Below are 21788 nucleotides of genomic sequence, written 5' to 3'. Positions count from 1 at the left end.
AGTATAGTTCTAGATCGAGTTTTAATATCTTAAATCGAGAGTCGGTTAACTTATATGGTAGGTATATATACCTGGGGAAAGAGAGACAGAGCTTTCAGACTTATACGTATACACAGGATATGCCGCACATATATGGTTTTGGTATTCAGAATCACAACATTTAGTTCAAGGATCAAATATTTATTTTTAAAAAAAACCAAAGGTAAAATCGAACAATCAAACCAAACACACACAACACACTCAAAACACGCTCAGCACACACGCACACATATGCTATGAGAAAGGAGCTTATTATCCTGCGATCCGATCCTTAAATACTTGATTATTCGAATAGACTTTACTTGAATAGAGAGCACACACAACAACGATAAATGATACGGAAAGGAACAAAGGCATATATTATGTATACGTACGAGTAGCTTTTTATATAGTAAACACAAAAATGTAACGACAGAGAGAGAGATAGAGAGAGTAAGACAGACAGAGAGAGAGAGAGAGAGATAGAGAGAGACAGACAGAGCGAATTGGATTATTTAATAGAATTTAATAGAGATAGAGTTAAAAATACAAAAAAAAAAAGAGATAAATAAAAAATTACAACGTTCACCAACAACATTGATTTTAAAAACAGGGAAGAAAAATGTATAGAAAGAAATTATAGGGGAAAAAGGTAAATTAGGTAATTACACAAAAAAAAACCATAGAAGTAAATTAAAAAAAAATAAATAAATATTTAAATAAATAATAATATAAAAAAATAAATTAACTAACGAAAAAAAAAACAATCTGAATAGTCAGCAAAACCTATAAAATGTTTAATGTTTTTTTTATTTTATTTAAGATATTTAATTTACTTTCTTGAATTTTTAAAAAATTGAAAAGACATTTTTTAATGTTATTAATAATTATTATTAAATAAACTATACATCAAAATGATGTTTAAAAAAACATATACGGGATGCATAACTTTAATAATGTAACACTAACCGAAAAAAAATTAAGACCTACTGGAGTTAAAAAAAAACTAGTTAAGCCTTTTTAAAAAAATAATTAAAAAACGAAATTAAATAAAAACACACAAAATAAAAACAAAAAATTACTATTTGACGTATCTAAGCAGCCTGACCCTTAAATAAAAAAGAAAATAAACCTCAAAAAAATATTTAAAAAAAAAACAATATAATTAAATGAAGTATTAAATGATTTAATGAAATGAATGAATGAAAACTGGATGGAACACAGAGTTCAAATTAATTATTAAGTGAAATTTTTCTAAGAACTCAAACCATAAACTATCCCTAAAAGATCCTAAAATCGGTTTGCAGCAGAAACTCATCTCTGGAGAGTTAACAAATTAAACACATATTAAATATTAAATTTAAAAAAAAATATATATATACTATATAGGAAAATCAACATTGAATCAAATAGAAAAAATAAGGATATATATTATAGAGGGAAATGAAAGACATTTAGTTTATGGAAAAATATAACACACACATTTACCATTTACATAAACGAACAACGAACGAACGATTTATGGTAAAAGCGTTCCACATTTAGATAATACATATATATCGTTGGAAAAAAATAGTATTATATAGTTTGTATGTATTTCGTGTTGGTGTGAGTGTGTGATGTGTGTGTGTATATCGGTGATATATATTTTAAATCGATTTAGTTTTCTATAGTCTTTTTTTTTTTTGCTGATATTATTTTGATTTTTATTTTTTGATTTTTTTGTTCTTCTTTTTTTTGCATTTCTTGTGGTTTGTTTTCTTATTTTCTTTTTATATTGTTTTTTATGTAGTTTATAAGTAGCTTAAAAAACACCAAAAGCGCTTCAGTACGATTCTTTGTTTCGATTGATAGATTAATGCAGTTTATATATATATCTGGTTTATCAATTGCACAACGTTCAGATCTGGACCCCTCTCTTGTTTTATTTGATGGAGATTTTTTTGTATATATTTTTTCTTTTAATATTTGCTGTTCCGTTTTTCGTATTTGATTAATATATAAATATTGAAAGCACAACACACAGTTTCGACACATTGATAATAATTATTATATTTAATATAGATAGAGACAGAGAGACAAAGAGAGCGAGAGAGGAAGAGACACACAGAGCGAGAGCGAAATAGAGAAAGAGCATTAAAAGAGCCATAAGCAGTAAGTTTTTATTGTTTTTTTAAGACAAAAGACAACAATTACATTTACAGGTTGAGAGTTTTCAGTTAAAAAAAAAAAACAAAGAATAAGGAAGGTCTTAGCTAAATTTAAATGCAAAGAAACGATATGGGTTTGGGGAATTTCATACTTATGTCTATATAAGATAAGTGGGGGTTTTGTCCAAATTTTGTGCAGCGAATTTAGATATCATTTACATATTTTTTAGGTTTTTTTTTTTTGTCAAATTTTGATTTTGGTTATGGAGGTTTTGCTTTTGGGTTTTTTTTTTTTTTGGTTTTTCTTTTTTTCGTTTTTGTCACAAAGCGCAAACTAAAAATGATTGAATTTCTTTTGTGGTTTTTGTGTAGGTTTTTTGGTTTTGATTTTTTTTTATATAGAAAACATGCTTTATAAATATGTACAAACTACGGAATGTTATGAGTGTGTGAAAAATGTATCTTAAGGCTAAATAAAATAAAAGGAATAAAAAATAAAAACGAAAATATTGTTGCAGTTGTTTTAAGCAGACTTAAGTGGGTTATAAGGCTGTCACCTGAATATTAGTTTTATATAAATATATATATAGAAATGTAATACTGTATTGGCTTAGTTACGGAATTATCTATAGAATGTACAACACTTTACTTGATTTTAAGCCAACTTTTTATACTGTGTACATGGCGCCTGATTAGTGATATCTGCTCCTAATTAAGGACCTCTTAATTAACCATATATTAACCATCAAAAACTCTTCGTAAGAGTCAATGAAAAGTTCCTTTATCTGAGCTCATAATTTTCTTAAAATTCATTAAAAAAAATTACCTAAAATCGACCTAAAAAATCTACATTTCGCTTATATATTTAGAAATTAAATTAAATTTTAAATAAAATTTTAGAAAACTAGAAAAATATTTGTGCACAATTGTATTTTGATTTAAGGAAGCCTTAAAAAACCATAAAAACTTTTTTCTGAACTTTAGAAAAAGTATTTATTAGTTTTTAAACAAAAAAAATTTATATTTTCATGAATCTAAATTTACACAAGCCTTAAAAAGTTTTGGCATAAATTTAAATATTAAACAGGATATGCGCGGAACAGGCTTTTACCTCTTCAAAAAAGATAACTTAGCCTTAGCCCGTTGCACCAGTAACTTACATCCATTGATGTTGCGTGATTTCTGTCGGCGAAAGGCTAACAAGCCGACGAAATAAACAAACTTTCCATTAGCCAAATTGCAGTTTCAGGCCTCTGCTTTTGGTCGGTGGATTATTGAATAACCTCAGGTAGGTGCACACAGGTAGGTCCACCAAAAACTGGGTCATCAAACAAAAAAGTTCAAAAAGAAAAAAAAAGAGAGACCCCATACTGGTTACTGGTAGTATGTCGATGAACCTATTTCGTTTCGTTTGGATATTTGGTTTTTGGGAGACGAGTTCAATGAGCCTACGCCTAATGGAGGGATTATCTGCTCTGCAGGACCTGCTCTTTGCCTCCCTGGAACCCCTTCCCAATCTTTCCGATTTCTTCTTCAGAGTTTCCCATTCTCTCTTTCAACCGATTTTCCCCAAAGAGAGACGCCCAGACGCACTCCACATCTGGCTCGAGGTCTCGCCACATTGCCGTTAATGTCCTGCTTTATACACTTGAAGAAAATGGGTGTAATTAAAATTAAAAGGGGAAATTAAGAGCAGCATTTTATTAGGAAAAATAAAACCGAATAATTTTTAACAAATTTAGAGTCTTCCACGAAGAAAAATGAGTTTAAAATTTAGTAAAGAAAACGAAATAATAATTTTCTTAAATTTTCTTGATTGTCTTTCCCTGTTGTAAATATTTTTCAAAGCCTTTCGAATACATTTTTTCTCTTCTTTTTTAGCCTCAAAACTCAATTTGAGTTTTAGTCTAATTTATTTAATTTTTGTTTTTTTTTTTCAGTGGCCTTCTTGAGTCGTGACTTCGTCATCATCATCGTCATCGCCATCGTCATCGTTAGCTGTGTCGTCGTCGCAGTCGCAATAATAATCAAATATCGATCGATGTGCGTCTGGTTTTGGTTTGCTCCTTTTCCTACGAAATATTTTCGACGGTCGTCGGCCTTTTCTTGTTCATTTTTATGCCCCGTTTTTGGCTTTAAGCTCAATCCTCAACCTCAACCCTCAACCTCAGCCTCGAAGCCTGGATCCTCGAACCCCGGGAGCCTGCTCCTGCTCCTGCTCCTCCTCATGCCAGTCACAACATTTTAATAAAAGCAAATTTTTAATGAAAACTCTCTTGGGCTCCCGGCTTCACACACACACACATCCACACACATTTTTCTATATGTATATTTTCAGTTGGTTTGTTTGCATTTGGTGCGCTTAATTATTTTCTCTTTTTTTGTATTTTTTTGAAGGTCCCTTTCATTGCAATCAAAAAATAGACGCAATAGATGACGCATAGAACGCATCTGGAAGGCTAAAAGGGTGGAGTGCCTACTATTTTAAATATTTCCTCATATTTTTCATCATTTCCATTTTGTTTGTTTATTTTTCTGCACAAATTATTAGGTATTGTTATAATTTCTTTTTTAAGGAAATATATAAATAGAAAATAGGAAAGGGGCAAGCCAGGCATATATATATTTATCTGTCTTTTTTAATAAACAAAAAATATATAAATATATATATAAAAGATGTGGGGTGCAAAACAAACATTCCAAGTAGTCGGAACAATTGGTAAGGGAACGGAAACGGAAACGAGCAGCCCCGGTGACGAGCAACAAACTTGAAACGAGACAAAAAAAAAGTCGGCGGGCAAAAAAATATAATAAATATTTTGCGAATGATATAAAAATTCCAAGGGAGGGGGGCAGGGAAATTGAAAAAAAAAACTGTGAAAACAAGATAATGCGATTTTCTTGGTATTTATTTATATATTATAACTATTGCCTATTTTTAGGCAAAAAATAACAGGAAAACCTAATACGTATTCTTTGAGAATTTTATATTATTTATTTATTTATTATTGTTTATTATTTTTATTTTATTTTTTATTAAAATTAATGTAATAATCAAAATCTTAGACCGAAATTAATTAATAAATCCGCGGCTCTAATAAAATTTTTAATAACCTTGAAACTTAACTTTAAATAGTTAAATAATAATAAATAAATTATAGATATTATTATAATTCTTATTTATATTTATTTTTAATTATGCAAATTAGTTTATATATATTTTTATTTATTTTTAAGGACTCAAAAAAACACCAAAATATTTTAGAAATTTTCAGCAATAATACTAAAAACTTCTTCCAAATCGGAAATTCGAATTTGAAAATGCTTTTTGCGTTGGCTTAAAGTCTCTCCCTCTTGGGGGGCTATTAGCTGTTTTGTAGTCTCCCCTTGTTACTCTCCCTCTTCCCCCCCTTTTTTAAGCCAAAATAAAAACCTGGCCAAAAGGGGGGAGGGACAGTGTATGTGTGTGGACCCACCGAAAAGCACTTGAAAAACTTTGCAATCAACGCAGCGCTGATTACAATGCCTCGACGTTGCAGCAACGTTGCAGCAGCAGCAGCGCCGCAAAATGTGCAATGTGCGTGTGAGGGCGGGGCAATAGGGGGATGGGGGTGGTAAGGGGGGGGCGCCACAATGCAATATATTTTCGCTTTGGCATTTGTTGCGTTTTGGCAGCATTTTTTTGTACGTTGTTGACTCTCTCCGTTTTTATTTTTTTCATTTTTTTGTTTATTTGCTCGGATTTCCGTGCTGGCTCACAAAAATGTATATTTTTTTGCGGTTTTTTATTATTTTTTTTGTATGCATTGCATGATTGACAGTTACCAGGCATTGATGGAGGCTTAGAGGGGGCACTTCGGGGGGTGAGAGTGAGGGTGAGGGTGTGGAGGGGGCAAAGGAGTCCCTAAATGCATTCAGTCAAAAGTTGTGCGAAAGCCTCCGAATAAAAATATTAAAAAATATATATATATGTATATCCGGAGCCCTTATGTATGGGAATACAGTTATGCGAAGTGTCTGCGAGGACAGTGGCAGTGGCAAGAATAGGTTAATAAATATAAATATTAATATTACTATATTGAAATGCATTTTACGAAGTTTCTTTATCAAAAGAGATAGAAAATTAAGGGAAAAGGGTCATAAATGAGTTATTAAAATTAAAAAAAAAAAAAATTTTATCTGCTCAAAAATTTTGTTTTTAGCATTATTTTTAATAAATAAAAAATATTATTAATAAAAAGATTAAAGATAATAAATAAAAAAAAGTATCTATTAAAAATTAAAAAAAAAATGTATTATTGAATTAAAAAATAGCCTTTTTATTATTTTTTAAGTATTATTTGAATGAAATTATTGGCCAAATACAGTTTCAAACTATATTTAATTTTTTATTAGTAATTTTAAAGGACAAATGTTTAGAAATAATTTTTTTTATATATTTTTTATTTTAAATATTATTTATTTATATTTTTTATTATATTTATATTTATTATTAAAACCCCTTTCTTGCCAAGTTATATTGTTTTCTGCATATTTGAATTATTTTTAGTAGTTATAATTTATGGAATATCATTTCCTTTCTAAATATTTATATTAATTAATAAAACTTTTTTTCTGTTTATTTTTGTCATAATTTCGAATTATTTAAAATTGTTTTAATAAAATTTGTATTGTTTTCTTTTTATTATTTTAATATTATTTATTATTTATTTTAACATCATTATGCTATATTTAAAATTAGTCTCTGCAAATTTAAATATTTTTTAGTAATTTTAATATTCGAAATATTTATTATTTCCTCTCCTTGCTTGACATAATTAATTATTTAAGTCTCTGCAGATTTTAAAATTATATAAATTAACCCCCGCCTGAAATATATATTTTTTTATACTTTAATTTAAATAATCTCCAAAATATATAAACCTTCATCTTCGTTAGAAAATCGCTTATATTTCACAAAAATTCCCGCCCCAAAACTCCAACTCAAGCGCTCATATTACGCATACGCAACGTAGACGGGCAAACAAGCAACGCAAATGCTGACAAGGGCAGGTGGCGGTACTCCAGGGAGGAGATTCAGGGACTCCCCTGGGTTTTATACCGCGAGGGAGATGAACGGGGGGGAGCAGGGACACGGGGACACAGGGACACAGAGATGCGACTCATAAAATGCAAGCACAGCAGGAGCGACAGTTGAGAGGGCCAAGCCTAAAGGTATGCTATGAAAAAATTGCATAAGAGCAGCAGCGGCAGCTCAAAAAATAAATAAAAAGAACGCATTTGTTTCAAAATTAAATACTCATATGTATGAGTGTGTGTCCCCGTGTGTGTGTGTGTAGAAAAGAAAGCAAAAAAGTAAAAGAAAAAGAAAGCAAAAGTTGTTGGTTTTGTGCGTTGATTTCGTTTTGTTTTGGTCTTGTTTCACAGCAACTCTCCTCGTTATAATCATTTCACCCCCTTGAAAGGGGGGAAGCTGACGGAGAAAGGAGCGTCGGGGGAAAAGATGCAAAAAAAAAGTAAGAAAAAAATAAGTAAGAAAAAAAAAGAAAGTGTAAAAGCAAAAGTATTTATTATGCGGCAATGGCTTGGAGAGGCCTACAAGAGGCTTGGAATACATCAGAGTCAGAGTCAACGAATTGCACAAGACACTGAGAAAAATAAAGGGTATTTTCTTAAATATCTATTATATATTTTTGGGTATTAAGTAAATAAAGTTGAATAATTAAAATTATTATTGATACAAATACGATCTTGTTTATTTAAAGTATTAATTAAATACATTTAAAAATTAATATATATTTATTTCTTTAAAATTTGGGGAATAAAAAAATAAATAATGTGAGATATTATTTTATATATTTCTTTAATACCTTTTGATTTCTTAGGTGTTAAAATAAATTATATTTATAAAAATTTAAAATTTTTTTAATAATTTCATTTAAATTTTTTAATAATTTATTAATGATATAATTTTTTAAATGTAAATATTTATAAATTCATGAAAAATTATTTAAGAGAACCTCATTAATTTCTTCAGTGTACTATGCAACCCCGTCACACAGATACCCACACACACACATACACACAGCACACCATCAACGTCAACGGCCGACTGCAGCAGGCAGACTCGAGGCTTCAGCTGCTGCTGCTATTTTTTTGTAGCCTTCTTTTGGGGGCTTCCTTTTTATTTTTTATTTGGATTTTTCCCCAAGCTTTCCTTTTTAGATAAATTTTTATTTGAATTTATGCATGTGCGTTAGAAGAGAGCAGAGAGGACATGCATATACATATGTTATATAAGGACAGCCAAAAGACTTTTAAAAAAAACTAGATTTTTAGCAGATTTCAGAAAAAATATAGTTTTAAAAATTATTTTAGAATTAATATTAAATATAAAGATAAGGATTATTATTATTATTTTTTCATATTATATCTAATTTTCCCCCATAAAATCTCTAAATTAATTTTAAATCCAAAAGAAAACTTGTAGTCTTTCTGAGACCTCTGGAAAAGTCAACATTGCATTGTGCGCTTCTTGCAATTTAATTTTGTTTCCCTTCTTTTTTGCACTTTTTAGCACCTTTTTTTAGGTATTTTGCTCGAGGTTTTTGACAACATTTCCGCCGGCTGAGCCTGTCATCCCATCCAGGCTTTCCTCGGCCCGAATTTCCCCCATGAAAATTCGTCAAGCGTTGCAACAAAGTGCGTTGCGTTATACAGGAAGGTTTTTTTTTCCTTTCTTTCTTTCTGTGAGGGGAAAAACATAAGAAAAACGACAGTGGCTACTCGAGTTTCTTTTTGCTCTTGCTTTCATTTTCATAGATTTTCCTTTTTCTTTTTTTTTGCACGAAAAATGTTGAGACGACCAACAAGGAGAAGGAGAAGAAGGGTTGACAAGGGGGAAAAAATGTAATGTGGAAATATATATTTGCCGGAAGCTAAATGTTTTTCCACAGGCCAAAAAGCGGTACAGTTGTGCTTCCACCGAAAAACAGTATTGTGTGCACATTACATTCCGTATGGGAATGCCAAAATTAGTGGAGGGACACAGCAACAGCAGCAGCAGGAGGCGGCGACTGTCCTTTGGGGAATAAATAAATTGAAAATCGAGGCACAACAGCACAATTTTCTTAGTTTTTTTTTGCTTTTCTTTTGGAATTTTTATCCTGTTGCAACATGCGACAATTTCTCTCTCATTGTTTGATTTGAATATTTGATTTGGTTTTTATTTTATTTACATAGTGCAGTCTCAAAAATAATAAATGTGTGTGCGCGGACAATGCAGAGGGAAGCTCCTAGCAGAGCCCACGCGGCGTATACGCTATATTGTATACACCACTGCGTATGCTTAATTATTCATAGAATGAGAAATTTGGGGGGGAAAATAATTTCGCAGTCTTTTGAGGTTGTCATTGAGTTATTTAAACCAACTGTTAATTATTTATTTATTTATTTATTTAAAACTAAAAAATAAATATATATTTAAACTATATAGACCTCCAAATATTTATTTTAAAAATATGGATTCCCAAAATATTTTCGTATTATTTAAAAACTTGGCTTCTTAATTAACCTCAAACTTATGTAAAGGGTAACCCCTAGTCGTTTATATTTTTTCTTTTAGTTGACAGTGACAGCCATATTGAAAATTATAGTGTCGTGAACATGCAACTGCAACAACAACGAAAACAACAATGGCAGCATTGGTGGCAAATAAAAAATTAAATTAATAGAAAAAGAAAAAAAAAACAAGAAAAGGAAATAGAAGAAGAGGAAGCCCAGGAAGGACCTAGCAAACAAAACATGGCCAGTAAATAAATGATAAAAACAAAATAATAAAAATTCCAGGGTAGGGGAAAATTGCAAACGGAAATTGCTAGCAAGTGAAAAGTGGCCCATAAAAAAACACAAAATAAAAACAAAATATATATATATTCCAGAATCAAGACTATGTATACGTATTGTGTGTGTTTTTTACAGGAAAGACAAGAGGGATATTTATACACAAAAATATGCGAGAAATACAACATAGATTACATACAAATATATATATATAAATTGGATTAACTAACAAAATTACACAGACATTAAGAGTTATAAAGTGTGTGTGTGTAAAAGAGTTAGCTAGCTAGAGAGACAGAGACAGAGATAGATAAATACACACAGAGAGAAGGAGAGAGAAAGAGAGAGCGCTACACATTAAACAAAAAAAAAATATATATAGTTTCTATATAGAGCTAGGAAACTGAACAACTAACACTCGATTACTTGGTGGGGGGGGGGGGGAGAGATATTTTCAAAACTGAATAGAAAAAAGAAAAACTTTACTTCTTGGGTTTTTAGGTTTCAGGTTTATGTATATATATATAAAGGGTATATATAGATGGATAAAGATATATATAATATATATAGTAATATATATATATGTATGGTTATATATATGTATTAAAAAATTCATAGACAAAGAACACGACGAAGAGCAAAAATATATGTTGAGTTTTTGATTTTGTTTTCTTTTTGCATTTGTTTTTTTTTTTATAGATTTTGTATATTGTTTTTTTTTTTATATAGATATAAATATTATGGTATATAGATGTATATATATAAGAACAGACAGAGAGAGAGAGAGAGAGAGAGCAATACTTAAGATAGAGATATGGTTACATATAGACATGGAGTCGGATCGAGCCAGATCGGTATCAGATGGAGACGGAGATCTGGCCTGCGATATATATCGTAATATATATTTCTTTTTTTTTTTTCTTCTGACCTATCGAAGCAGCAAAAGCATTCACTGAACGGGGGGTTTTTGGGAGGAGAGTATCCTCCGCGAGGGGTGGGGGGGGGGGGGTTCTATTTTTTGCAAGGGGTTTTTTTCTTTTCGAATTTTGGGAATTTCGGGGATATAAGATCTATCAGGGTTTTTTTAATTTTTGGGGGAAAGGGGTTTAAGGGTTTTCATTTAATTTTTAAGCTAAAAAAGCTTTCAAACTTACCGACTCGTGGGAGGCACGGTAGTCAAGGTCGCCGCCCAGCCCGCCGCCAGCTGATGCCGAACGCTGTTGCATGTGTCTGCTGTGACTGCTGTTGTCATCCTCACTGCAATCGATCTCCTTCTTGAGGCTCTGCGGGAAAATTTATTAAAATTAATAAGTAAATGTAAAGAAATCAGGAATAAAACTATACCAAAATTATAAAAAAATAGAATAATAATAATAAACACTAACCAATGGCACCGATTGCACGGGCAAAAGATTGGCCACAGTCCCGGGACTCAGCAGACTGGAGGAAGAGGCTCCGCCTCGACCATCATTACCGCCATCGCGTGAACTCCGTGACGCTGGGCGACCCCCAGAGCCACCAATACTGAGGTCAGAGGCTCCGGCACCCGTTCCCGAACCCGTAATGGCCGGCGTAGAGCGCTGTGATTCCATGGCTGCTGCCGCCGCAGCAGCGGCTGCTGCTGCTGCCGATGAGGAGGGCAGGGTAATCAATGGCGAAGGTATTAAGGTGGAGCCAGTAGAAAGGTCCACTCCACCACCACCTCCACCGCCGCCGCTGCCACCACCCATCTTCATGTTGAGGCCCAAATCATTGTTGCTGCTGTTATCCGCCTCATCGTCATCCTCGAGATCCATTTCATCGTCATAATCATCGTCGATGATCTCCGTCTTGGCAATCACGGGCAGGGCATCCTCGTCGTCCGAGGGCGACAGTTGGGAATGCGGATGTGTGTGCGAATGCGAATGCGTATGCGACGGTTGGTGGTGGTGCGTGGCGTGCAGGTGGTGCGAGTGATGGCTATGATGAAGCCTCAGTGTCTGATGATGGGCCAGGCGCTGGGCAATGCCTCGGGCCATGGCGCTGGCACTGGCACCGACCACCACCACATCCTCGTCCAGATCTTCATCCATGTCCTGCTCCAGGCGATGATCTCGATCTCGCTGGCGTTCACGTTCACGTTCACGCTCTCTTTCTCTTTCTCGCTCTCTGTCTCCTAGCCTTTCCTCCTCCTCGTCGTCATCATCATCATCCAAGGCAACAACGGCTCCATCCAAACCGGAAACGGAACCAGAACGGGAACCATTGCTGGCTGAACTTGTGGTCTTCCCGCTGCTTGCATTGTTGTTGTTATTATTGTTGTTATTATTATTGTTGTTGCTGCTGGAGTTGTTGTTGTTGTTGATGTTGGCATTGGCATTGGTGTGAGTGGAGGCATTGCCCTGAGTGGACACCCCCGAGGAGGCTGACGCCGCCGCCGTCGTTGCTGCTGCTGCAGCGTTTTTTGGCTCGACAGGTCTTTGATAGAGATCTAACGGCATTGGCGTATCCTCATCTTCATCCTCATCCTCATCGTCCCCCTCATTGGCCGTCGCTGTTGCCGCCGCCGCCACAGCCGCCGCTGCCGCTGCCTGCAGCTGCTGTGCCCTTCGCATCGCCTCCTCAATATCCTCATTCTCATCCAGCTCATCAATCTCCTCCACCTCATCCTCCTCATCGTCATCATTTAAGTTGCGTGCCAGCAGTAGCTCCTCATCCTCCTCGTCCTCCTCCTCATCGCCATGCTGCTCATCCCGCTCATTGGAGCGTTCATTTTGCTCAGCCTCTAAATCTGCCAGTAGGTGGTGGTCCGTCTTGTCCTGCTGCAGCCGGGATGAACGCTTGGCGGGCGTGGGACTGCAACGATCGCTGGCCTCTCGCTTCTGTGCTGAGGAGGAGGAGGATGTGGCCTCCTCGTGGGTGGCACCGGAAGTCGCCGTGACAGCTGTAGTTGAGGCAGCGGTTGTGGCACAGCCTGCTGCTGTGGTAGTGGTGGCCGTCGTTGTGCTTGTACTACTGCTACCGCTGCTGCTCCCCGCCGCAGATGTTGCCGCTGCTGTTGTTCCCGTTGCAGATGTTGCCGCCGCCGCCGCTGCTGCTGCTGCTGCCGCAGATGTTGCTGAGGTTGAGGTCGATGTTGCTGCCGCTGTTGCTGCAGTCCCTGTTGTTGCCGCCGTTGACGTTGACGTGGCATCTAGAGCCGCCGCTGGACTATCGGCTGCCTTGTGGGAGGTGCCACCACCACCACCCTGGGGACGCAAACGGTCCGGCTCTCTTTCCGGCTCGCGCAGCGTCGTATTCTGGTTCGTCATCTCGGCGAGGCCCTTGACCTGTTCCAAGTAAGTCAAAAATGTATGATAAGAATGGATTAAGGAGAAGGATAGAAGCAGGTATACCCACCTTGAGGGATTCGGCTGTCTTGAGCAGCGCGGACAACTGACAGTATTGCACGTTCACCTCGCCCTTGTACATGAATTCAACTAAGGTTTGCAGCTCGGCAAAACGGACGTCCTTCAATATCACAATTGGATGTCTTTCAGGGTGCTCCAGGAACAGGCTCTGGAAGTACGAGGAACAAGCCGAGAGGACCACCTATAAAAAGGAAATAAAATAAATATTTAAAGTGTGTTTAAAAAATATTTCATAATTGAATTTTTATTTAGAAAACTTAGAAAATCGCCCTAAATTTAAGAAAAATATAAGAATTTTCACTGAATAATTGCAATAATGCCTTGAAAATGTTTCCTAAATTCCTTATTTTAAAGCTTGACTTTTTTTTAATTTTCCATCTTATCTGCTGGCCACCATCTGAGCCAGGAAAAGCGCATTTTCCATTCATCGTCGTCGGCGGCGGCGTTGGACATTTCTCCCCTCGGCAAGCTAGAAGCATTTATTAGATTTACGATCTGGCTCTCAAATGTGGCCACGAAACGCCGCTTTTGAAGATGCCACAAACGAGTGCGATCCGGAAAAGCCAGCGATGAAGAGGAAAAAAAAAGGAGCGTAGCGATGGGCGATTCAGTTGGAGTTCAATTTGGAGTCCAGTTTTCTTTTTTTTTTTCTCTCTCTCTTTATTCAGCTGCGGGCGTCAAGGCGTGAACATGCCACGAATGACAATGCCACAGCAGCAGCATCTGCAGCAGCAGCAGCAACTTGCAACTTGCAACGGCAGCAACTTGCAACCAGTTCCGATCCGCTGTCGATTTTTATGTGCGCATGCACGCCTTGGGGTATGCAATGAACGCCCGATATATACATATATATCCAGACACACACATATATAAATATATACACACCGATCTGGTCATGTTGTAAATTTTCATTGCTGGCAAATTGAAAAGGCGTCGGCCTCCATTTCGCATATAGATTTCGCTATAGCCTAATGAGGTTTTGGCCTAAGACTGGGCTAACCTCGGTGAGGGAGATGGCCAAGCTTTAGGAAAATCACGACAAGATGCGATGTTTCTAGGGGAAATTATGGATTTTTTTACAAAATATTTATAAGCCTCACAAGGCGAATCAATTTAAATCATCAAAAGAAAAAGGTTCTTTAATCCCTAAATGTTTATGTTTCCAGTAGAAAATCAAAAGATTAAAAAAATATTATAAACAGCCTCACCAGGCGAGTCAATTTAGCCAGACAGTGGTCTTTATATTGTGTTGAAATTGATGTTTATACTACAGTCTCTTAGGAGATCTTTTCTAATAAATTTAAAAAGGATTTGTTGATAATCTTGTCAGTTTTCAGGCAATAAAATTTTAATATCCATCTCGCTCGCACTTTCAAGAGAGAGTCCTTGGTTCATGTCCCAGCTAAAATTCCTATATTTTGTCCTTTAAATTTTCTTTTTTTTTTCAAATCGATTTTAGGTATAGTTTTCAAAGTTTCAAGGGGTAAAACCTTGAAGCTTTCTTACTTTCCTTGAAAAATGTCACCTCTAGCTTCCTCCCCACACCCCCGCCCTGTCCTTCTCTGCCTCACTCCCCATATCGTCGGCGTCTCCTGTCACGCGCCGTTTGCGCTAGAATTTATTTAAAAAAATGCAATCGGCCTGCACACGCCCCCGAATCGCAACAACAGCGTAAAATGAGCGTTAATAAATTCACGCGCATATTAGAAGTCATGGACGTGGGGCCGAGGAGCCGGAGGAGCAGGAGAGAAGGGGCCAAATGGGGGCTGTCCAGGGTCCAGTCTTCCAGCCAGCTCTTTCAGTGGCATTAAGAAAATCGAATTTCCTGATTACAAGCAAAAAAAAAAAAAGAAAAAAAAAAGAAAAAGAAAAGGAGAGGCTTGTCTAAAAAGGGGGGTGGAAAGGGGGCTTAAGGTGGCTCAAAAAAGCGGGGAGGGGGGGCCAGGTAAAGGCGTCGCAAATTGGCAACACTTTTAATTGAACGTCGCTGGAGGAGCTGGTAAGGGGAGGGGCGGGAGGTAGAATAACGCCCCCAAAGCTAATGAACGCCAAAGGCTTTGATTTCTAACGCCACGGCCCAGTTAGTAAACATTTTTTACGCTCTTCCTATATTTAAAGCAAAAAAAAAAGAAGTAAGGCAAAAAAATGTTGCATGTAATTTGCGGCAAAATAGTCAACAACATAAATTTCTCTGACATTCAACATAGAGAGAGAAGGCAATAGTTTTGTATGTGTAAAGAGAGAGGGACAACAAATAATAAACATAAGAAAAACCTTATGAAACATGGTTATTTCTTAGATATCTTTTAGCTATTTTCTAATATTTAATATTTATAAATAAAGCTCAATGATCATACTATAAGTCTTAATATATATATAAGTATTTTTTTCTCTGTATCCTAAGGTGGGCGTCGGGTTAACCGATCTTGCATCGCATGTCCCAAGTGGGCGTCCGCATTCCCAACCCAAATTTAAACAGCAGCAGTTACCCGGTTAAAAGAAATTAAACTAAATGAACGACAAGAAAAAGAAAGAAAATCCTATTCCAATTACGCATGCGTATAAATCAAGAGAAAGAGATGGATATATATATAACAGGAGAGCAGGAGAGATAGGAGTTGGATCCAAAAAAAAAAAAAAGAAGTGGGCGCCATTTTCTGTGAAGAAGCCACGTTATCTTGGAACTCTTATCTTTATCAAAGATCTTTACCTTTCTAAGCGGGTTTTACCATCTTCTAGTTTTTCCTTTAACTGATTTCTAGAGAGCATAAATATTTTTTTTAATGTTTAACTAAAAGATTTAAAGATGTTGTAAAACTGTTAAAACCTTTTTAAAGGTAACCAAAGATATATGAAGGCACACTGGATTTTGTGTAATATATTTAAGTTTTTTTTTTTTTAATTTTCCTTTCCCCAGATGCACATTTTAACCTTTTTTCCAGCTGTTAGCCATGACTCTATATATTTTTTTTTTTTTGCATGGTTACCAAACTTGGGTGTGACTGGGCTGCCTCCTCTGCCGCTGAGAGGTTAACATTTCTATTATGGGGGTTACCACTCCCTTTTATAGATGTTTTTTCTGCCTTTTTTTATTCTTTTTTTTTTTTTTTGTTGCTTGACCACCGTCAAAGAAGAACAACAACAAAAGCAACAACGAACACTGCGGCGAAATATGCAAATTATTATGTTTGCATATCGCCGCCTTACAGAGTTTTTTGTTCCTTTCTTTTTTTTTTTTTTTGTTGCCTGTGTGTGCGGTGTGGCGCTTGCGGCTTTTTTTTATTGTTGCTCAACCTCTTCTATAAGGCTATATAGCCAGATTCTTGTGCAGCTTCTTCTTCTTGGTCTTCTTCTTCGATTTTCACTCGCATTTATGTCTTAATACAATTTGCAGAGCGAAGAGTGGGCTCTCTAGGAATGCAACCACCTGATGATAGATGATCGATGGATACCGCGATGGATCTCGATGGATAATCCATCCTCTGCTCCAGTCTATTGGAGCTTTCCAACATTGTGATTAGGCCTTTTCTTCGTCAATTTCGCATAATGTGTGCAAATTTATATAATTTAGCCTGATGGGGAGAGGAGGGGGAACGACGACGACTATCGTTATCGATTGCCTTTACCCTGTCGATAATTGTGTGTGTGCGGGCAATTTAATTTTTATTGATTTTTTCGATGACAGGGGGTACAGAGCTGTGCTTTTCGGTACATAAATCGCTAAACTGTGATTATCTGATGGATTATCTCAAATTGATTATATAAGTTTAATTGAAGAAAAGCCTATGGGTGGCAGGCGTACTTAAACGATAAACAAATACGGGTAATCAAAAGTTTCGAAAAGTAAAATGCTTTTAAATTGTTTAATTTTACGTATTATAATACTGTTTAATATATTTAAAATGTAACTAGACTTTAATTTGTAACATTTATTTTCTTATAATTGATATGCATCTCTTCTTTATTTAATTTATAACAATTATGCCGCATCATCTGGCTGCCATTTCAGATGCTCCCTCAAAGCATTTCAGAAACTGATTAATGGCCGAGACTTTGGTAGACAAATAGCAAAAGACAGAGAATAAAAAATTAACAAAAAATAAAAAAATTATAATACCACAAAAAAATGGCAAAAATGTATTTCAAAATATGGCATTTCTAATTTAACAACTGCGCTTCAAAAATTGCGTTTTTTCCGTATTTCTTTCGCCTCCTGCCTGCCATTTAATTATTTTCTTAGAGCTCATTTCCGAGCAGGGGGAGTGGTGGAGGGGAGGGGATGGAGTTTATGGAAGGGGGCAGGGGGGGGCATAGACGGCGGCGGCAAAAGCAACAGCAACACATCACACGTTGACCTTGATATTCGCATTCACAGCGGAACCGCGCAACTTGCACACACGAAGCGAACATAGATACAGCAGTGGGTATAAATATAGTGACTTTACAAAGAAATAGCCAAATAATTATTGTAGGTATTTATGTATTTTTATTTATTTTTGTTTTATTTATTTAATATGTATTTAAATTTTAAAACCACATATTTTTTCATATTGTTATTGCTTTTTTTTGAACTATTTTAATTTAATTTCATTTATTTTATTTTATTTATTACAACGATACCTATTCAACTGATCCTCGTTGTGCTTCTCACACACACCCTCGCACATGAGGCGTGCAAAGCATTAAGCAAAATCGACGAGACGAAGAGGGATCTGAAGAGGAGAAAGAAGAGGAAGAAACAGAGGCAGCGACGCACGCAACGCAGCTTTGAAAGCTTGCAAGCGAGAGAGGGCTAGACCACTGCGATTGCCAGAGCGGGACAGACTAATTTGAGTGCGATAAGCAGTCGCAGATTGTGAATTGCAAAAACGCAAGTATAAATAAATAAATAATGCGAGCGAACCGAGCGCACCTACACTCGGACAATAAATAATTTTAAAAATTATCTCATCAAAATGAAGCGCTCCCAAGAACCTCTCTCTCCCAGCTGTGTTTTGTTGGATGCGTTAATTTCCGCCTATTTGAGGTTCCCCTTTCACCGCCCGCCCGCATGCAGTGCCATAAATTTGTCTTGATATTTAATAAATTTAATATATTGCTGCGGCGGGCTCGTTGTTGTTTTTGTTTCCTTTTTCCCATATCCCATCCCTCTTTTTGTCTCTGTTTTGTGTATTAAGTTTTCATCCATCTTTATTTTCGGTGTTCCTTAATTTTTTTTTTTTGTGCACGAATGAGTGATTGCATAGACGAAGACAGGGAGATCAAGACAGAGGGAGAGAGAGAAAGGGAGGTTGCTAATGCGTTGACGCTGACCTTGGAATTAAAGTCCAAACCAAATTTGCGGCCAGCAAATAATACAAAAAAAGAAAAAAAAAAAAACGAAAATAGAAGGCAAACCCGAAACCAAATTGTGAAACCAAAAACGCAGCAAAGTGGAATACGCAAAGAATACTTTTCAATTCAGTGATCCCACGCAAATTTGGAATTTCTAATATTACTAATAAAATCACAAATATAAAAAAAAATTATTTGAGTTGATTAGTTTTCTTTTAAAAATCGATAAACCTTTTTAGATCAGAATTACATACTTTTCTTATTTTTTTCATGGAAATATTATTAAAAATATAGTATTTCAAATAAATTTATTTTTTATAAAATAATAGCTTTTGGAATTATTAAATAATAAAGCTTATTCCTAACTTTTACTTGAAAATAAATTCCTGACTTCAAATCCATCAATACATATACATTTACAAAACATACATTCCCCACCCCCTTGCACACGCATTTAAATCAGCTGTTTTCCTTTCTTCCCGCTCCACCTTATTTTTGCTATTTTGCTTTGCTCTCCGCTTTTCAAGTTCAACGAGACGCGCCCCCAGAAGTGGCAGACACACATAACATAAAAAATACACAATATAAAAATGTGCGTAAAACGTGCGTAAGGCCACGCACACGACAATGACGTCACACGCCGCAAACCAGTTGATAAAGCATAAAGCATGGATGGGGGGGTTGTGGTGATGGAATGAGGAGGCCGTTGGCAACTCAACCCACTTGTTGCTATATGAAAAAAAAAGAGCAAAACAACAGCAACAAGAAGGCGCGATGCGATACGAGACGAGGCGAAACGAGGCGAAAAGAAACGAAGTGAACGATGAACGAACGCACAAAACGCACACACACGCACCACCGTGATAAAAAGCTGCGTAAGTGTGTGGGCTTTGATTGAACGAGTTTTGGCATTAAAATACGCAAACATACACACACACTGAAAACATGAATCCGAATGACATTGAACTTGAACTTGGGTGCGAAAACTGCGATATGTACACTGCGTTTCACAAAAGTATTGTGGGGTATGCTAATTTCAAAAAGATTTGAGCGATATCTTAGGAGAGGGATTTATGTTAAACTTTATTGCCGTAAAACATTAATAAAATATTGCAATAAATTTAATGATATATTTATTTTTAATTTGGTAAAAATGATTGGTTGCCTGTTTCCCTCTCTTTAATTTTCTGTTTCTCTCATTCTTCAGCTTTACAACCTTTCTTTCCTTTAAGCTATATTTCTTAGCCTCTCTTTATAATAACATATATATTTGTGATATATATTATAAATTATATATATATTTAATATTAAAAATGTTTTATTAATTTTAGGGTATTTGTGACTTCGTTTCTCCTTTATCTTAACCTTTACCCAACGAGTCGCCTTCATTTTTACGCACTGTGTCAGCTTTTATCAACTGGTACCGTTATCTGATGATAAAAAGCCTCAAGTGTGTGAGTCAACCGGTGAGGGAGGGAGGTAGGAAAGAGGTGTTACGTTACCATTACGTAGCAACAACTCTGTCCCAAGGTCGCCAAAGCAAAATTTATGCGCAATCTGAAAGATTTATGCGGCCTTTTTCTCTTCTTACAGTTTACTGGGCATTGTTAACACAATTCTTAATTAATTTATGGTTGCTCACACAAAGCCATAAACTGAACAGATAAGGTTGAAATAATAGCAGCAAGTAAATAATCGATTATTATCGAGATACATGGATTTATCGTACTTAGGATAGTGTATCTCATGGTTTAAGTTAAGTTTAATTTACTTTATTAAATTTTAAGATATAATTTGTCTCTTTAAATAGTTTAAATTATGTATATTTAAGCTATAGAAGCTTTAAAAATAAACATTCTTTATAAAACATCCCTAGTAAAGAAAATTTATGTATTTGCAATTGGAAAACCCTTCCAGGACTTTTAAATTACAAGTTTTAATTGTATCTTTACCAACTTTATTCCTCTAACCATATCTGTGTATAATGCACATACCTCCATCGATCAGATCGGTTGGGATTGGATCAGGTTGAGCAGCAGCAGCAGCAGCAGCAGCAGCTGTGTGCAAGCTAATTGCTGGCAGACAGGTAGCCGCAGGCGACGGACGGCGCCACACAATAGCGTCTAAATAATATCCGCCCAATGGTCAGCCTGCACAGGTTTTTATATATATTTTATATATATATATATATATATATATATATATATATATATATATATATATATCACTCTTTTGCGTTTTTGGGCATTCCAAAGGAAACTGGACTAAGAGCAGGAGCAGGAGCTGGCGGGGGGCACACGCACAAAAGCTGACGCCGTCCCGGAAGGTCCGTCTGGTTGGTACTTCTCTACTCTCCTGTCCTGCCCTGTCTTGTCTGCTTCTTTTCGTCCTGCTGGAACCTCAGGTGGGAGTCCTTTTGTCATGGACACAACACAATTGCGTGAGACGAAAAACTTCGCCGCTGGTCAGCCTTTGTGGTCACCTGAGTTTGCTCCTTCGGGGCCGGAAGCCTTCAAGACGACCACAAAAAAAATAGTAGGACAAAAAGACAGACTGATTGAAGCAAAGAACATAAGGATATTCAGCAAGAACCCTTTAAATACCCTTTGAAATTCTTTAAAGTTGGTAAAAAACTAAATTATTTGTAGATTTGTAAATTTGTTTTCTTTTTTCTAGAAATTTGCACAATAAAAAAATGCACTAAAAATTATAGAAGCCATGGAAATATGTAAAAATTTTATATCATAGCAAAAAAAGGAAGAAATCAAAAAATACATTAAAAAACAATTTTTAAGTACATAATACACCTTAAAATACAAATACCCCTTTCTATACAAAAAAGAAGCCCCAAAGCTCGCACTTGACCTGCAAGAAAACAAAACCAAAAAAAAAATAAAACCACATTGAAATCACGCAGATTTTTTTTTTTGAAAGACTTTGGTCCTGCTTAGGCGATTTTGAAGGCCGAAGGATTATCCCACGCTAAGCAACAAAAGGGGGATAACTAAGTACAGGAACTGCGGGAGGCATTGTTCCTCCTTTCCCCGCAATCAAA

The 21788-nt window shown here is 35.7% G+C and overlaps 1 protein-coding gene across 8 annotated transcripts in view; it reads right to left on the bottom strand.

Moving 5' to 3' along the window:
* The window catches only part of mamo (maternal gene required for meiosis), a 136043-nt gene that overhangs the window by 24115 nt on the left and 90140 nt on the right, over nucleotides 1-21788 (bottom strand). For all 8 annotated transcript variants that reach the window (XM_070288024.1, XM_070288023.1, XM_070288019.1 and 5 more), the window contains 3 exons: nucleotides 13389-13580; nucleotides 11396-13318; nucleotides 11165-11293 (listed from right to left, as the gene is read on the bottom strand). In XM_070288024.1, coding sequence (XP_070144125.1) covers nucleotides 11165-11293; nucleotides 11396-13318; nucleotides 13389-13580 — 2244 coding nt within the window. The remainder of the gene's footprint in view (nucleotides 1-11164; nucleotides 11294-11395; nucleotides 13319-13388; nucleotides 13581-21788) is intronic.

This window comes from Drosophila kikkawai, chromosome X, assembly GCF_030179895.1.
Source record: "Drosophila kikkawai strain 14028-0561.14 chromosome X, DkikHiC1v2, whole genome shotgun sequence".
Taxonomy (NCBI): Eukaryota; Metazoa; Arthropoda; class Insecta; order Diptera; family Drosophilidae; genus Drosophila; species Drosophila kikkawai.
The sequence above is the reverse complement of the archived record's forward strand: the minus strand, read 5'-3'. Positions and strand labels throughout refer to the sequence as shown.